This window comes from Nerophis lumbriciformis, linkage group LG21 (genome assembly GCF_033978685.3).
Source record: "Nerophis lumbriciformis linkage group LG21, RoL_Nlum_v2.1, whole genome shotgun sequence".
Lineage (NCBI taxonomy): Eukaryota > Metazoa > Chordata > Actinopteri > Syngnathiformes > Syngnathidae > Nerophis > Nerophis lumbriciformis.
This window is the reverse complement of record NC_084568.2, coordinates 11,970,001-11,987,236: the sequence shown is the minus strand read 5'-3', so window position 1 is coordinate 11,987,236 and position 17,236 is coordinate 11,970,001. Positions and strand designations below refer to the sequence as shown.

At 40.5% G+C, this 17,236-nt stretch overlaps 1 protein-coding gene across 4 annotated transcripts in view; it reads right to left on the bottom strand.

The window, feature by feature from the left end:
- Window positions 1-17,236, bottom strand: part of LOC133621146 (sialic acid-binding Ig-like lectin 14) — a 35,349-nt gene that overhangs the window by 3,465 nt on the left and 14,648 nt on the right. For 2 of the 4 annotated variants that reach the window (XM_061983044.1, XM_061983045.1), the window contains 6 exons: window positions 13,174-13,578; window positions 10,187-10,510; window positions 6,333-6,605; window positions 5,978-6,259; window positions 1,197-1,308; window positions 1,052-1,127 (listed from right to left, as the gene is read on the bottom strand). In XM_061983044.1, the coding sequence (XP_061839028.1) occupies window positions 1,052-1,127; window positions 1,197-1,308; window positions 5,978-6,259; window positions 6,333-6,605; window positions 10,187-10,510; window positions 13,174-13,578 (1,472 nt within the window). The remainder of the gene's footprint in view (window positions 1-1,051; window positions 1,128-1,196; window positions 1,309-5,977; window positions 6,260-6,332; window positions 6,606-10,186; window positions 10,511-13,173; window positions 13,579-17,236) is intronic. The other 2 variants (XM_061983046.1, XM_061983047.2) reach the window with 2 other exon arrangements.

The window sequence follows — 17,236 nt, the reverse complement described above, 5'->3', positions numbered from 1 at the left end:
AAATAAAGCCAATAATGCCATTTTTTGAGGTGCCCTTTATTTAAAAAAAGTATCAAAATAATTTTGGTTTGATGAAGAAAACGTTGAGGACATGAAAATAGATGGATATGTGCTGTTTACAACAAATCACATTGGTAACACAGGAGGAGGGGTGGCCTTGTATATTGACAATGATAAATCTACACTATATTGCCAAAAGTATTTGGCCAACTGCCTTGACTCACATATGAACTTGAAGTGCCATCCCATTCCTAACCCATAGGGTTCAATATGATGTCGGTGCACCTTTTGCAGCTATTACAGCTTCAACTCTTCTGGGAAGGCTGTCCACAAGGTTGCGGAGTGTGTTTATAGAAATTTTCGACCATTCTTCCAAAAGCGCATTGGTGAGGTCACACACTGATGTTGGTCGCGGAGGCCTGGCTCTCAGTCTCCTTTCTAATTCATCCCAAAGGTGTTCTATCGGGTCTAGGTCAGGACTCTGTGCAGGCCAGTCAAGTTTATCCACACCAGACTCTGTCACCCATGTCTTTATGGACCTTGCTTTGTACTTTGTGCAATGGTGCAGCTGGAAACCCATTCCATGAAGCTCTCTGCGTACTGTATGTGGGTTAATTGGAAGGTCACATGAAGTTTGGAGCTCTTTAGCAACTGACTGTGCAGAAAGTCGACGACGTCTTTGCATTATGCGCTTCAGCATCCGCTGACCCCTCTCTTGTCAGTTTACGTGGCCTACCACTTCGTGGCTGAGTTGCTGTTGTTCCCAAACCCTTCAATTTTCTTATAATAAAGCTGACAGTTGACTTTGGAATATTTAGGAGCGAGGAAATTTCACGACTGGATTTGTTGCACAGGTGTCCACTAGATGGTGACAAAACAACAGCATCAACATTGTCAAACTACTAAAATGTATGCATTCTCCCTGTGGGTAAGAGTCCTTATGATGCTGTGGTTTGGACACCCCTGACTTGGACCTTCAAAGTGTCACCATATTTTAGGAGAACTTTTAGTTCAATATTTGAAAAACCGTGGAGTCAAGATAAATTAATACCTCTGATTCCTCCCGTGGGGACACCATTTCCAAATCCAGCGGACAAGAGTTTTTCTTGGTTTGTCTGCAGCTATATCTGATTCAAACATGCTCATTTGTCATATTCGGGTGCAACAGGCGAAGGAAAGAAGCAAGAGTAGTGTACCTGCAGCAGATCATTGGCAACAAGCACAAGATGGCGGAAAGAAGCGTTCCGACCAAAAATGCAATGATGACGTCGGCCCGCAGCACACTTGCGAGGGTTTCCACTCGTGTGTCTGGTTTCAAAGGGGGGGGAGGCAAAAAGGCGTCAATTAGAATACAAATGTAAACAATTATGGTTGAAAATCAACATAAAAAACAAAATACATGAGCAGCCTCGCTAAGTTATCTATATGCTAAATGCTAACATAACCACATGTCAGCATTAGAGATGAATATACATTTTTGTTTGTACAGGAACTGATTTGAACCAATCCAGTCCCTGGGAATGGGTACCGGTAGTCAACGACGCCAATTTTCAGTACATTTGTGTGTGTTAATAAATATAAATTGTTTTTATTATAACATCTAATTTTTTATTGGAACATTTCAAATGAAATGACTATGATAACGTCCGTCTAGTTGTTTTATTATCACATTTCTGAGTCAATTTCTTTGTTGGCATTGAAAATTGCAACAATAGCTGGAGGCAGTTTGTCTGAGTCGGCTCTCAGTGCTGCTGCAGTGCTGGCCAAGTGTTAAGTTAAAGTACCAATGATTGTCACACACACTAGGTGTGGCGAAATTATTCTCTGCATTTGACCATCACCCTTGATCACCCCCTGGGAGGTGAGGGGAGCAGTGAGCAGCAGCATTGGCCACGCCCGGGAATCATTTTGGTGATTTAATCCCCAATTCCAACCCTTGATGCTGAGTGCCAAGCAGTGTTAGGGATGTAACGATATAAAAATGCTAAATCAGTTTTTGTGACTAAAATAACCGTTATTATAATCGCAATATTTTTTTAAATGTGCTCTAAAAGTACTTATACACACTGAAATCCTTTGATTTTTTTTTTTTTTTTAGATAACTAAAATAGACAAAATGTCAGAAAACTCACTATTTTTTAATGTTTTGTGTTTCTTATGCTTCAGGGATGGCTAAACTTTTGTTGTTTTAAATATTGGTTTATACCTGAGCACTTTAAGATTAATTCACATGAAAAGTGCTTTTTAAATACTTTTTAGGTTTTCCTACTCCTTTTCAGGAGTCCTTGAACGCACCGTAAAACCACCTCTGTCTCGTGTTTCTCGGATGCATCTTTCTGTGCTGAGAGAGCACACAGCTTGTAGGTTGAATGTGCACAATTGAATATCTTAGTTGCTGGGACAGTAATGTGTTTATATAAGTTTAGACCAGGGGTGTCAAACTCATTTTAGATCGAGGGCCACACGGAGAAAAATCTACTCCCCAGTGGGCCGGACTGGTAAAGCACGGCACGATAACTTAAAAATATAGAAAACTTCATATTGTTTTCTTTGTTTAAAAATTGAACAAGCACATTCTGAAAATGTACAAATCATAATGTTGTTTGGGTTTTTTTACACTTACATGTTGCGGTTTCTTTCTTTGTCGTTATTTATATTTTCTGAATAAATGATGTGATAATGTTCATCAGTCAACTCATTGGTGTTAATTTTCAATCTATCAAGATAAAAAAAATAATATAAAAATCAAATTTCAGTATGTTATTTATGTAGTTTGCTCATTTTCCTCGACTGGTGCACTAACAGCATGTGATTTATTTTGTACATATGTACAGTCGCAATCAAAAGTTTAAAGAACATAATGTCATGGCTGTCTTGAGTTTCCAATGCGTTCTACAACTCTTATTTTTTTGTGATAGAGTGATTTGTTTCATCTGACCCACAGAACTTTCCTCCAGAAGGTCTTATCTTTGTCCATGTGATGTCAGATGAAACAAACATGGAGCTGTTTGGCCACAATACCCAGCAATATGTTTGGAGGGAAAAAGGTGAGGCCTTTAATCCCAGGAACACCATCCCTACCGTCAAGCATGGTGGTGGTAGTATTATGCTCTGGGCCTGTTTTGCTGCCGATGGAACTGGTGCTTTAAATGAATGGGACAATGAAAAAGGAGGATTACCTCCAAATTCTTCAGGACAACCTAAAATCATCAGCCTGGAGGTTGGGTCTTGGGTGTTCCAACAGGACAATGACCCCAAACACACGTCAAAAGTGGTAAAGGAATGGCTAAATCAGGCTAGAATTGAAGTTTTAGAATGGACCTCCCCAAAGTCCTGACTTAAACGTGTGGACAATGCTGAAGAAACAAGTCCATGTCAGAAAACCAATACATTTAGCTGAACTGCACCAGTTTTGTTCTAGAGGAGTGGTCAAAAATTCAACCAGAAGCTTGTGGGTGGCTACCAAAAGTGCCTTATTGCAGTGAAACTTGCCAAGGGACATGTAACCAAATATTAACATTGCTGTATGTATACTTTTGACCCAGCACATTTGCTCACATTTTCAGTAGACCCATAATCAATTCATAAAAGAACCAAACTTCATGAATGTTTTTTGTGACCAACAAGTATGTGCTCCAATCACTCTATCACAAAAAAATAAGAGTTGTAGAAATTATTGGAAACTCAAGACAGCCATGACATTAAGTTCTTTACATGTGTATGTAAACTTTTGACCACAACTGTAGCATCATTTACAAAGATACAAATAATTGCTATTGTGACATCCAGTGGACACATTTAGAAAGGCGGTTTCTTTCATTCAAAAATTTCAGGTTCATTTTTTATACTTAGCAAACTCTTCACGCGGGCTGGATAAAACCTATTCTCGGGCCGTACGTTTGACGCCCCTGGTTTAGATCGTTTCTGAATGGGGAAGGACGTTAATGTGTCTTGTTTTCATGTGAGCATTCAAGCTGACGAGGTAGCAGTCAAGTCTGTGAGTTCATCAAAGTGCAGTCATCAATCACACTTTTTCGATCATTTTAATTAGAGATGTCCGATAATATCGGCCTGCCGATAAATGCGTAAAAATATAATATCGGAAATTATCGGTATCATTTTTATTTTTTATTTTTTATTTTTTTATTTAATCAACATAAAAAACACAATATACACTTACAATTAGTGCACCTACCCAAAAAACCTTCCTACCCCATTTACACTCATTCACACAAAGGGGTTGTTTCTTTCTGTTATTAATATTCTGGTTCCTACATTATATATGGTTTGCAAATTACCTCACAAGTAGAACTCAGGCTGTTCAGATAGAAGGTTCCTCCTCGGACGTACTGCAAGTGAAAAAGGGTGTCCCTCAAGGTTCTGTGTTGGGCCCCTTATTATTCACTATTTACATAAATAATCTTGGACAGAATATTCCGAACTCAACTTTCCATTTCTATGCTGATGATACTGTCATATACTGCACAGCACCCACTCTTGCTGAGGCTTTTAAATATCTACAACATGCATTTGACAGAGTACAAGAACAACTTTGCTATCTTCAACTGGTTTTAAATGCAGAGAAAACAAAGTGTATGCTCTTTACCACATCAAAAACTGTAAGATCATCACTGTGAGAACATTTTAACAAGAAATGGGCAACAAATTATGTTAGTATCTGCTTTTAAATGTTTAGGATTTTTAATTGATGACCACTTGAGTTTTAAGGAGCACATTCAGTATGTTGTAAAAAAACTGAAACTTTTACTGGGATTTTATTATAGAAACAAGTCTTGCTTTTCTTTTACTGTGAAACAGAAATTGGTGGAAACAACCTTTTTACCTGTTATTGACTATGGAGATGTGTTGTACATGAATGCTACTGCTGGTTGTCTCCACAAGCTGGATAGTGTGTACCACGGGGCACTGAGATTCATTATCAACTGCGCTCCCCTTACTCACCATTGTGTGTTATACTCAATGGTTAACTGGACATCTTTATGTGCTCGACGCCTCAATCATTGGTATGTTTTCATCTACAAAACCATTCTGGGTATCACTCCATCTTATCTGTCTTGTCTTTTAACAAAGAAACAAGGAAGTCACAATCTTCGTTCAATGAATGTTCTGCAATTTGTCGTCCCCAAAGTAAGAACTGAACTTGGCAAGAAAGCATTTAGGTTTTCAGCACCGAAGGCTTGCAATAACCTACAATCGAACATTAAACTTCAAACCCTAGTTACGTTGAATGAGTTTAAAGCTTCTGTGAAAGGATTGCAGTCTACCTTGTCTGTATGCACATGTGTCATGTGAGCAAGTTTTAATGTTGTAAATGTGATGTTTTATGTATTTGTTTACTGTTTTTAATGTAACCTTGCTGCTGCCCTCTTGGCCAGGTCTCCCTTGGAAAAGAGATCTTTGATCTCAATGGGATTTTACCTGGTTAAATAAAGGCTAATAATAATAATAACAGTCTGCAAGGGATACAGTCCGTAAGCACACATGATTGGTCCACTAATAGTACTAACCTTTAACAGTTAATTTTACTCATTTTCATTAATTACTAGTTTTTATGTAACTGTTTTATATTGTTTTACTTTATTTTTTATTCAAGAAAATGTTTTTTTTTAATTTATCTTATTTTATTATTTATTTTTTAAAAGTACCTTATCTTCACCATACCTGGTTGTCCAAATTAGGCATAATAATGTGTTAATTCCACGACTATGTATCGGTTGGTATCGGTAATTAAAGAGTTGGACAATATCGGATATCGGCAAAAAGCCATTATCGGACATCCCTAATTTTAATTTAAAATAGTAATTCATTGCTACATCCCTATTAAGTGTGTGACGTGCAACCCAGGTACCGTGACATGTCACCGTTGGACCGGCGGTATGCGGTCGGTGCCAAAAAAGGACCGAATTCCGTTTTTATGTCAATCCATATGTCAAATTGTAATTCCTGTCACTCTTACCTTCAGGTTCTAATGTTTTCATTTCAATGCTGAGGAGTTTCTTTGCCTGCCCGTCTTTATGGCTGCTGACACACTCAACAGCAGAAAGGTGGCGGCCTCCGACAGTCAGAGCGATGCTGCTAACGGTGTCGTTGGACGCGATCGTGCCCGCGTGGTACTCGGTCCGGTTCTCCAGCGAAGGCCACGTGACAACGGGATGAGGAACCCCGCGACTGATGCACACGCAGGTCAAACCCGCCGTCTGCATCACACATCCAGACCCGTCGAGGATCCCCGCAAACCCTGCGAGTGCACCGTCAGGCATCAAGAGCGGCGGGGAAAGACAACACAGTGAACATCAACGGCGATTACTCACAGGTCACGGTCATGTCAACGTGCGCCGTCAGTGTCGCCGCGCTGTGGTTCGCCGCACACACGTAGCGGCCGGAATGGACGGCGGCCACATTTGGGATGACGAGGTAGGCGGCGCTGACAGCTTGGGTCAGCTCTGTGTGCGGCTTTGTTGCGTGGGAATCTAGAAGACTCCACGTTATGCGAGAAGGTGGGAAACTGTCAACGCTGCAGCTCAGATTCAGCGTGTCGCCTTCCTTTACTGTCGTCTGCCCGGTGATGGACGGCGTCTTCACGTCTGGAAGCAAAACGTGAACTCATGACAATTACATGTGTACAGGGCCCGGCCCGTGGCATAGGCCGTATACGCAAATGCTAAGGGCGCCGTCCATCAGGGGGCGCCACGCCAGTGCCACAAATGTTGGAGAAAAAAAAAAAAGAAAAAAGTTGGTACTATTATTTCTAAATACAAAAAATAATCCCACGTTAATTAAAATGCAAAGTAAAGCCTATTTATTAGAAATATTATTTGTTACAACATTACGCCCCCTCCCTTCCCGTATCATGACTCTTTTTGGACGTCACCACATCAAAAAATCAACACAAGATGTCAAAACGGCCAAAACTGTCAGGTGCCCAGGGAAGAAAAAAAGAGAAAAGAAGAGGAGGAGAAACGAGAAAAGACAGAGGTAGCAGGTAGGTAACGTTAGCCTACATGAAATTATTTGTCTGTTACAGAATGTGATAGTAGCTGGCTTTTTAGCATTAAGCTAATGTTACATGATTCGGCAATTGCTAATCAATAAATAGCTAGTTCTGTTTTAACGTCTGGTTAATATTGTGGAGGGGGCTAAATTGTTATGGAAAATAATAATGTAACGTTAGGTAATTACAGTACTCCCACCTTACATTCCTCAGGGACATTTGTATTAGATCTTTTAAGCAGGTGTTTTTTGTTTACATTGTTATTGCCTTCTGGTTAGCTAATGTTTGCCCTGCAGGTAATAGTCACTTTTCCACCCCTTTATATATTAGGTATAGTTGTAAGTAAAAAAAAAAAGGTCAAAGACAAAGCTATTCAGTTTCTTGTGAGTATATACACTTCACTGCCGATGTGGGGGGGGGGGGGGGGGCGCCACCTAAAATCTTGCCTAGGGCGCCAGATGTGTAGTCTTGTAAGTGAACACAACATGCATATTGTATATACAGTCGTGGTCAAAAGTTTACATACACTTGTAAAGAACATAATGTCATGGCTGTCTTGAGTTTCCAATACTCCAATAACTCTTGTTATCTTAACATGCCTGTTGGTCACAAAAAACACTCATGAAGTTTGGTTCTTTCATGAATTTATTATGGGTCTACTGAAAATGTGACCAAACCTGCTGGGTCAAAAGTATACATACAGCAATGTTAATATTTGGTTACATGTACAACAATTCTTCTCAACTAAAGAGGAGAAATATAACCTTAGAGGAAAAAATAATTTAAAACATTTATATGCACGTACAACACTTAGAACTTTTAGCATATCAGTATGTGGAATTAAATTATGGAATGTAAAGAAGTTAAAAATTGTACTGATATGATCCAGTTTAAGAGGTTGTTCAAAAATAATAGTGCTTACAGAGTACAAAAAAGAATTATGAGAAATACTTTCAACCTTATTGAAAATAAGATATTCTTCATCTCAGTATGTTAATAATGACTGAATTAATTAATTACATATTACAAAACTGTTATATACTAATTCATAAATGTTATTTTATTATATAAAAAGGTCAGTAAATGATTCTATATATTTGTAAATGCTTTGAAGTGGGAAAGGGGTAGGATTAAAAGCTTTGCTTCTTCCTACTCCTTTTCGGGCATGATGTAAAATGAAATTATATGAAATTGTGTGATGTATTATGATGTAAGTGTGTTCATGTTTGAAATAAACTAAAGAAAGAAAAAAAAAAGTTTCACTGCAATAAGGCACTTTTGGTAGCCATCCACAAGCTTCTGCTTGAATTTTTGACCACTCCTCTTGACAAAATTGGTGCAGTTCAGCTAAACTTGTTGGTTTTCTGACATGGACTTGTTTCTTCAGCATTGTCCACATGTTTAAGTCAGGACTTTGGGAAGGCCATTCTAAAACCTTAATTCTAGTCTGATTTAGCCATTCCTTTACCACTTTTGACGTGTGTTTGGGGTCAAAACAAAGTGCAAGCTCAGAGGGGACAGAGCCTTCTCTGTTGCGGGTCCCAAACTCTGGAACGATGGCCCTCTCCATGTGAGACAGGCCCGTTCTTTGGCTATTTTCAAGACCCTTCTTAAAACCCATTTTTATTCACTGGCTTTTAACCCAGCATGAGACTTTAAACGGTTTTTAACTTGTAACTTTTTAACTGCTTTTTATCTAACAAATTGTTCTTAGGGTAATTTGTATTTGCTTTTTCAATGTGTATTTTACTTCTGTTTTAAATCTTATTTTGTAGTTTGTCCTATGCCTCTATTTCTTTGTGGTGTACAGCTCTTTCAATCAATCAATCAATGTTTATTTATATAGCCCTAAATCACAAGTGTCTCAAAGGGCTGCACAAGCCACAACGACATCCTCGGTACAGAGCCCACATAAGGGCTTTGTTCTTCAACTGTGGTTGTTTTTAAAGGGCTTTATAAATAAAGTTGGTATGGTATGGTATTGTCCTGTTGGAACACCCAACTGCACCCAAGACCCAACCTCCGGGCTGATGATTTTAGGTTGTCCTGAAGAATTTGGAGGTAATCCTCCTTTTTCATTGTCCCATTTACTCTCTGTAAAGCACCAGTTCCATTGGCAGCAAAACAGGCCCAGAGCATAATACTACCACCACCATGCTTGACGGTAGGCCTGGTGTTCCTCACCTTTTCGCTGCCAAACACATTGCTGGGTATTGTGACCAAACAGCTCAATTTTTGTTTCATCTGACATCACCTCAGTATATCTCGGACCTCATCCAAATTTACACTCCAGCGCGCACTCTGAGGTCCGAGAGCAAGCTCCAGCTCGTAGTGCCCAAGACCAGACTTAAAACCGGGAGAGACAGAGCCTCCTCTGTGGTCGGCCCTAACCTCTGGAACACTCTGCCCCTCCATGTTCGAACTGCTCCCACAGTGGAGTGTTTTAAGTCTCGTCTTAAGACCCACTTTTATTCTCTGGCTTTTAACACTACGTGAGTTTTGTGCTCCTCTGTGTTTTTAAAATTTTGATTTCTATTTACTGTTTTAATTGGTTTTACCCTTTAAAATCGTTTTTAATCATTTTTTTTAATTATTTTTTTTATATTGGTTTTATGTATTTTTTGTTTTTATTCAGTCATTGGTGGAGCTAAGGATAATATTTGAATATTGTTTTTAATATTGTTGTGCAGCACTTTGGAAACATTTTGTTGTTTAAATGTGCTATAAAAATAAAGTGGATTGGATTGGATCACATGGACAAAGATAAGACCTTCTGGAGGAAAGTTCTGTGGTCAGATAAAACAAAAATTGAGCTGTTTGGCCACAATACCCAGCAATATGTTTGGAGGAGAAAAGGTGAGGCCTTTAATCCCAGGAACACCATTCCTACCGTCAAGCATGGTGGTGGTAGTATTATGCTCTGGGCCTGTTTTGCTGCCAATGGAACTGGTGCTTTACAGAGAGTAAATGGGACAATGAAAAAGTAGGATTACCTCCAAATTCTTCAGGACAAAGCGCAAGCAGGGCTGTTCGATCCTGCCCGCGTTTCTTTTGTTGTATCATACTTCTGTTGACTTCCTGTTTCAAGTAGTACATACAGACTGTCTCCTTTGATCACATGACATGATCCAAAATTTCTGCTACGTCATATTATTAAGAAGTGATGTTACTCACAAGTCACATTTAGCGTCGCCGTCTCCTCCGTGGTCGCGTTGACCCCCTTGAAGGCGACTCTGCACGTGACCCGGGTGCCATGCTGCTGGGCGGAAGGGTTCAAGATCAAGGTGGCGCTGTGTCGTTGCGTGAAATCAGACAGATCCCGGCGAGCGACCGTGAGGTTCCCCGAGAGAACGTGGGGGGAGTCGTCCCCTGCTCGCCTCCACGTCCAGCTGAAGGCGGGGGCGTCCCCGGAGCAGAGGCCGGGGGCGGTGCAGGTGAGCGCGGCGGGTCGGCCCGCGGTCAGGGTGGGGATCAACACCGTGGGCTTCTGCTTCAGCTCTAGCAAGAAAAGACCAGACCTGACTTCTAGTTGAAGTCCGTTTAGATCACGCACTTTAAAGCATCGCTTTAAAGTGCGTGATTTGCCAAAACTCTACACACCTCACATTTTAGGAACCATTTTAATTGTGTATTCTCAAGGGACACTACTATAGGAACTATATATTACTTTTTTTTTTAGCGTACAACTTCCATAACTTAAATATGTACCTTCCACTGAAAGAGTCCCTACTGAGTAAACATGGGTGAGCACACTTCAGTCACCACATTTCCACTGAATGTTGCTGGCAATATTTTAACCAGCCTGCCTTCATCCTCCACACAAGGAAGAGAGCAGAGCTGCACATGTCCTGCCTGGAATACTCTTCTATTCCTTCATGATGACATCTCTCTGCTCTTCTTCCTTCCTTCATTCCTTACTCTCTCCCTCCCTTTCTCCCTTCCTCCCTCCCTTCATTCCTTCCTTCCTTCCTTCCTCTCTTTCTCCCTTCGTCACTCTCTTCCTTCATTTCTTCCTTCCTTCCTTGCTCCTTCTCTTCCTTGCTTCCTTCCTGCCCTCTTCCTCCCTCCCTCGCTTCCTTCCTTTCTTCGTGCCATCTGTCCTCCCTTCCTTCCTTGCTCCCTCTCTTCCTTCCTTCTTCTCTTCTTCCTTCCTTCCTTCCTCCGTGCCCTCTTTCCTCCCTTCCTTTCTTCCTTCCTGCCTTCTTCCTCGCTCCCTCCCTTCCCTCCTTCCATCCCTCTTTCCTCCCTCCCTCGCTTCCTTCCTTCCTGCCCTCTGTCCTCCCTTCCTCCCCCTCTTCTTTTTCCTTCCTTCCTTGCTCCCTCTCTTCCTTCCTTCCACCCTCCTTCATTTCCTTCCTTTCTTCCCTTCCTCCCTCTCTTCCTTCCTTTCTGCGCTCTTCCTCGCTCCCTCCCTTCCCTCCTTCCTTTCTTTTGCCCTATTTCCTCCCTTACTCCCTCTCTTCCTTCTTTCCTTCCTCCCTCTCTTCCTTCCTGCCCTCTTCCACCCCCCCTTCCTTACCTCTTTCCTCTCTTCCTTCCTTCCTGCCTGCCTTCCTCCTTTCCTTCTCTCCATCCATCCTGTTCTCCTTACCTCTCTTCCTTCCTTACTTCCTTCTCCCTTCCTTCCTCCCTGCTTCCTTCTCCCTTCTTCCCTCCCTTACTCCTTACCTTCCTTCCTTCCTCCCTCCTTCCCTCCCTCGCTCCCTCCCTTCCTCCTTACTTTCCCTCCTTCCTTTCTTCCTACCTCCCTTTCTTCCTTCTTCCCTACCTCCTACGTTCCTTCCTTTTCCCACCCGTCCCTTCCTTGCCTTCTCTCTTTCTCTTTTCCTCTTTCCTTCCTGACTTTCTTCCTCTCATCTTTCCTTTCTTCCTTCCTACGGTTCTTTTTTCCTTCCTTCCTTCTCCCTCCCTCCCACCCAACCTTCCTCCTTACCCTTCCTTCATTATTTTCTTCCTTTCTTCTCCTTCCCTTCCTTTCTTTCTTCCTTCCTAACTATTTCACTCTTTATTTTCCCTCTTTCCTTTCTTCCTTACTTCCTCCCATCTTTTCTTTCTTCCTTCCTTCTGTTTTGTTTCTTCCCTTCCTTCTCCCTCCTTCTCACACTCCCTTCCTCCTTACGACCCTTCCTTCCTTCCTTTCTTCTTTCCTTTCTTTCTTCTTTCTCCTTCCCTCCCTCCCTTTCTCCTTCCTATCTCCCTTCCTTCCTACCTACCATCCTTCCTTCCTTCCCTTCCCTTCCTTTCGTCACATTAAGTCAATACTTTTTACCACCTAAAAAACATTTTGAAAATCACAGGAATAATGTCTAACTCAGACTTAGAAAGACTAATCCATGTCTTGGTCTCCAGCAGGTTGGACTACTGTCATGTACACTTTTGTTTAATTGTACGTATGACAACTGAAAGTATTTTATCTACACTCTTTGATTGATATTAATTATGAATGTTTTTATGATTGTATTTTCTGATTTAATTTTAAATCTGATTTTGCATTTTAATTTTTGCGTTCTTTTAATTTTCTGTAAAGCACTTTCAATAAATCAACTTGTTTTCCCACGCATACTTGGAATGGTTGCATTCCAAAATGTTATCGAATATTAAATAAGGGAATATCATGATTTTTTTGTGGCAGGAATGCTTTCTCCTGCAATGTTTTTAGGCGCCGGGCTGCACGTCACCATGGTCACCCTGTTTTTACCGGCATGCTTTTATTTTGAAGGGAGAATCCTAATGCTACTCACTTGTTAGTCATGTGGCCAAAATGTTGGCCCATTTAAAGTCAAAAGTACCACTGATAGTCATTGCGTGTGGTGAAATTACCCCCTGCATTTGACCCATCCCCTTGTTTCACCCTCTGGGAGGTGAGGGGAGCAGTGAGCAGCAGCGGTGGCCGTGCTCGGGAATAATTTTGGTGATTTAACCCCCAATTCCAACCCTTGATGCTGAGTGCCAAGTAGGGGGGCAATGGGTCCCATTTTTATAGTCTTTGGTATGACTCGGCCGGGGTTTGAACTCAGGGCGCACTGTCTAACGAAATTCATATTTGATCATTAGTGTGGATAATAAATCTATATCGCTAAAAAAGCTGTACTCAAACTAAAGTATAGCCAAGTTTAATGTTTTTAAAGGCTTACTGAGATGTACTTACTTTTGTGACATACCTTTTACGCTTAGCTGTACCCTGTGCTGGTTGAAGGAGAATCCATCAGATTTCCCGTTAAAGAGGCCATTAATTCGGAGCTGATACAATCCCGAATCAGACTGGCTGAGGTCGTGGATGATGATGCTGCAGTTCCTGCGACTCACATCCTGCTCCAGCAGTGATATCCTCGCCTTGAAGCTGTTCCTCGTTTTGTTCATGTTCTTGGAGTGGAATACTATGTCGGAGTTGGTGCATTTTTCGTTGTGGTCACATTTGAACCAAACCACGCTTTGTGGGTTGAAGTTTTCGGCGGAGTAGGAACACGACAAGACGACGCAGAGTCCCGTCTCTGAGGTTATTTGCCTGCTGCCGAGGGAGATGCAGAATCCACTCCGGCAGGCGTCGTCGCTCTGTGATGCTTCTCCTTCAACGAAAAGGCAGATTAAAATGATGATCCAGAAACTTCTATTTTTGAGGCTGAATATGAGGAGGATGATCTACAAGTTTTAGAAGCTGTGTGCTAAACAGATGCAGCTTTAATGAAACACTAAGCATCATGTAGCAGTATTGCTAAGTGTTAAACAAGATATACAAACTACAATCACGTACTGTACAATGTCTGCTCTCACTGGGACAAAGACTGATTGGATGTTTATATCTTCCCCTGTACACTAACAATTCATCATAATCCTCACAAATGGTTTAATTTTGTGAAGTGTGTGTGTGTGTGTGTGTGTGTGTGTGTGTGTGTGTGTGTGTGTGTGTGTGTGTGTGTGTGTGTGTGTGTGTGTGTGTGTGTGTGTGTGTGTGTGTCTTTTTCGCCATCTCCGGGTCTAAGTTGGATGTCAAAGTCGACCAACTTGTGGGTTTATGTCCACAACCTTCTACTATCCAGGTGAGAGGCTTGATTTATAATCTAGAATTGACTTTCACCGACTCAGAGGCGATGCAGCAGCTCAATATGTCAATATAGCAGCATAAGCTAGTTAGCTCTCTGTGATCACTGCACAGCTAAAAATAGTTTGTCTGTGCTAGCGCTTATAATAAGAATATTGCTAATACTTGGTTTATATTCAGGTCACGACATGTAAATGGAGTATTGTTGGCGGTTTTTATGGATGTGTTTTAGAGGGTTTTATGGGCAGAAGAGTTAACTTTTAATGAGTTGCATTGTTAACCACCTCATACTTAGATAGATAGATAGTACTTTATTCATTCCTTCAGGAGAGTTCCCTCAGGAAAATTAAAACTTGGCGTATTTAACGAGTTAGAATGCATAGAAATAGAAACGCGTGTTCTTGTCTTACATAAGGATTGTGAATGATCGGCAAATATCCGGGGGAAAAAAGTGCAGTTCCCATTTTAAGCACAAACTAGTAAAAGTTACGTACAGTGAAGTGTTCACAGGGAACTAAATCCATGATTGAAAATAGCAAATTGTGCAAGTATTTTACACAGGTGCATGTTCTCCGTTTTTGCACATTCAGTTGTTAGTCAAGTGCTTTGCTGCTAAACCCTAAAGTGCAACAATAACGATAGACATACCTGGTCAAATATGTATGTATCCAGGTATTTGTATTCTGAGGGCATTAAATGGATCGCAACTGGACTGTTCAAGTGGTCTTAGAAGACGTTCCGCCTCTCGTCCAAGCAGTCTAGGTAGACCGCTTTGGTCCGAAGGTATGGTACAGGATCCAAAGTACACTATATTGCCAAAAGTATTTGGGCACCTGCCTTGACTCACATATGAACTTGAAGTGCCATTCAAAGTTCCTTACACTGGAACTAAGGGGCCAAGCTTAACTCCTGAAAAACAACCGCACACCATAATTCCTCCTCCACCAAATTTCACACTCGGCACAATGCAGTCCGAAATGTACCGTTCTCCTGGCAACCTCCAAACCCAGACTCGTCCATCAGATTGCCAGATGGAAAAGTGTAATTCATCACTCCAGAGAAGGCGTCTCCACTGCTCTAAAGTCCAGTGGCGACGTGCTTTACACCACTGCATCCCACGCTTTGCATTGGACTTGGTGATGTATGGCTTAGATGAAGCTGCTCGGCCATGGAACGCCATTCCATGAAGCTCTCTGCGTACTGTACGTGGGCTAATTGGAAGGTCACATGAAGTTTTAGAGCTCTGTAGCAACTGACTGTGCAGAAAGTCTTTGCACTATGCGCTTCAGCATCCGCTGACCCCTCTCTCTCAGTTTACGTGGCCTACCACTTGGTGGCTGAGTTGCTGTTGTTCCCAAACTCTTCACTTTTCTTATAATAAAGTTGACTTTGGAACATTTAGGAGCGAGGAAATTTCACAACTGGATTTGTTGCACAGTTGGCATCCTATGACAGTTCCACGCTGGAAATCTCTGATAGAGGCCCATTCTTTCACATGTTTGTAGAAACAGTCTCCATGCCTAAGTGCTTGATTTTATACACCTGTGGCCGGGTCAAGTGATTAGGACACCTGATTGTCATCATTTGGATGGGTGGCCAAATACTTTTGGCAATATAGTGTATTTATCTGGCTGTTTGTCTTTTCCTAAGTGGTTCAGCAATAAACCTCTAATCAGTGATGGAACAATCAATAGTATTAATTATAAATGGCGGTAAAACGCCCAATGGTTAGTGATAGTAGGTAATATTCGGACACTTTGACACAATGAGTAAACTGAGGCTACGATCCGTGAGAGTATCAACTTGAATCTATTGGTGGTAAGACATAATTTGATTAGTGACTGGATCGAGATGAAAGGGGATTGTGGCGGGCTACCATCAAGTACTACTAAATTGCGAAGGAAAAGAAAAGAAAAAGTTTGAGAGTTTTGGCTGGATAATAGGAGATGTATATAAAAATAGATCAAATTGATAATATTAGCGGCTGTACAACATCCCAGGTGTGCATATGCAAATATTAAAGAATACTAGTTTAAATCATTATCAGATAAAAAAAAATGTATTGATGAAAACTATTCAGAATATATCAAAATAAATACAGACAGTAGTGGGTAGAGTACCCAAAAATTGTAGTAACTTTAGAATAATATGACTCAAGTAAAAGCAAAATGTCTTCATCAAAATAAGTGCTTGAGTATTAAGTATTGTGTGAAAAAAACACTAGTACAAGTACTGAGTAACTTGTGAGTAAGTTCTGATTTATTTAGTAGCTATTTTTTAATGGCTCGTGTAGTTTGTGCGTGTGTGCGTGTGTTCTTGTATTTCTACCCTTCATGAGACATCAACAAGGAGAAGTAGCTTCCATATGAGGAGCGGTGAACAAGTTAGGACATAAATCATGGTCCCAATACGGAAAACCATTGCATCTAATATAGAATGTCTCATTTGCACCCCTGATGGTGACATCTATCAAAATTAGGGCGGTCCCAAAAAGGAGGGATGTTTCAAATTGACTGTGTATCGCTTTTAAAAGTGCTCCCCCTCGGGTCAACTTATGAAATAACAAGTGTGTGTAAAAATTTGAAATGCTCCCCCTCTGGTCAACATATGAAATAACAAGTGTGTGTAAGACATTGAAATGTGCCCCCTTTGGCCAAAATTAATTTAAAAAAAAAAATATATATATATATATATATATATATAGTGTATAAAGAGACATACTGTAATAATTTGAAGTAAATAATGAAAATTAAAAACCAATTACAAACAAAAAAAATAAATAAATAATTAACTAAAAGCACAATGTGTGGACTTTTTTCTTGTAAAATTGGGAACAATTACTCATATTCATTCTGTTTCTGTAATATTGCAATATTTTTCCGTAAAATGATTACTTCTTTATGTAAAATTATTACTTTTGAATGCTAAATGGGGACATTTGTTATATAAAATTCTGACTTGTATCCCAATATTGCCAATTTGTTTTTGTTCTTGTAAAACAGTGAAATGTTTTGAGTAAAATCATGACTTTTGTCATAATTTTGCCAAGCAAAATACCGGTTGTTATTATAATATTGCCAACATTTTGAAGTTTTCTTAGAAAATTGTGACTTGAGTCAAGTAAAATTACGACTCTTTTCATAAAATTGCCAAAATTGTAAGCTTTTCCTGTAAAATTGCGACTG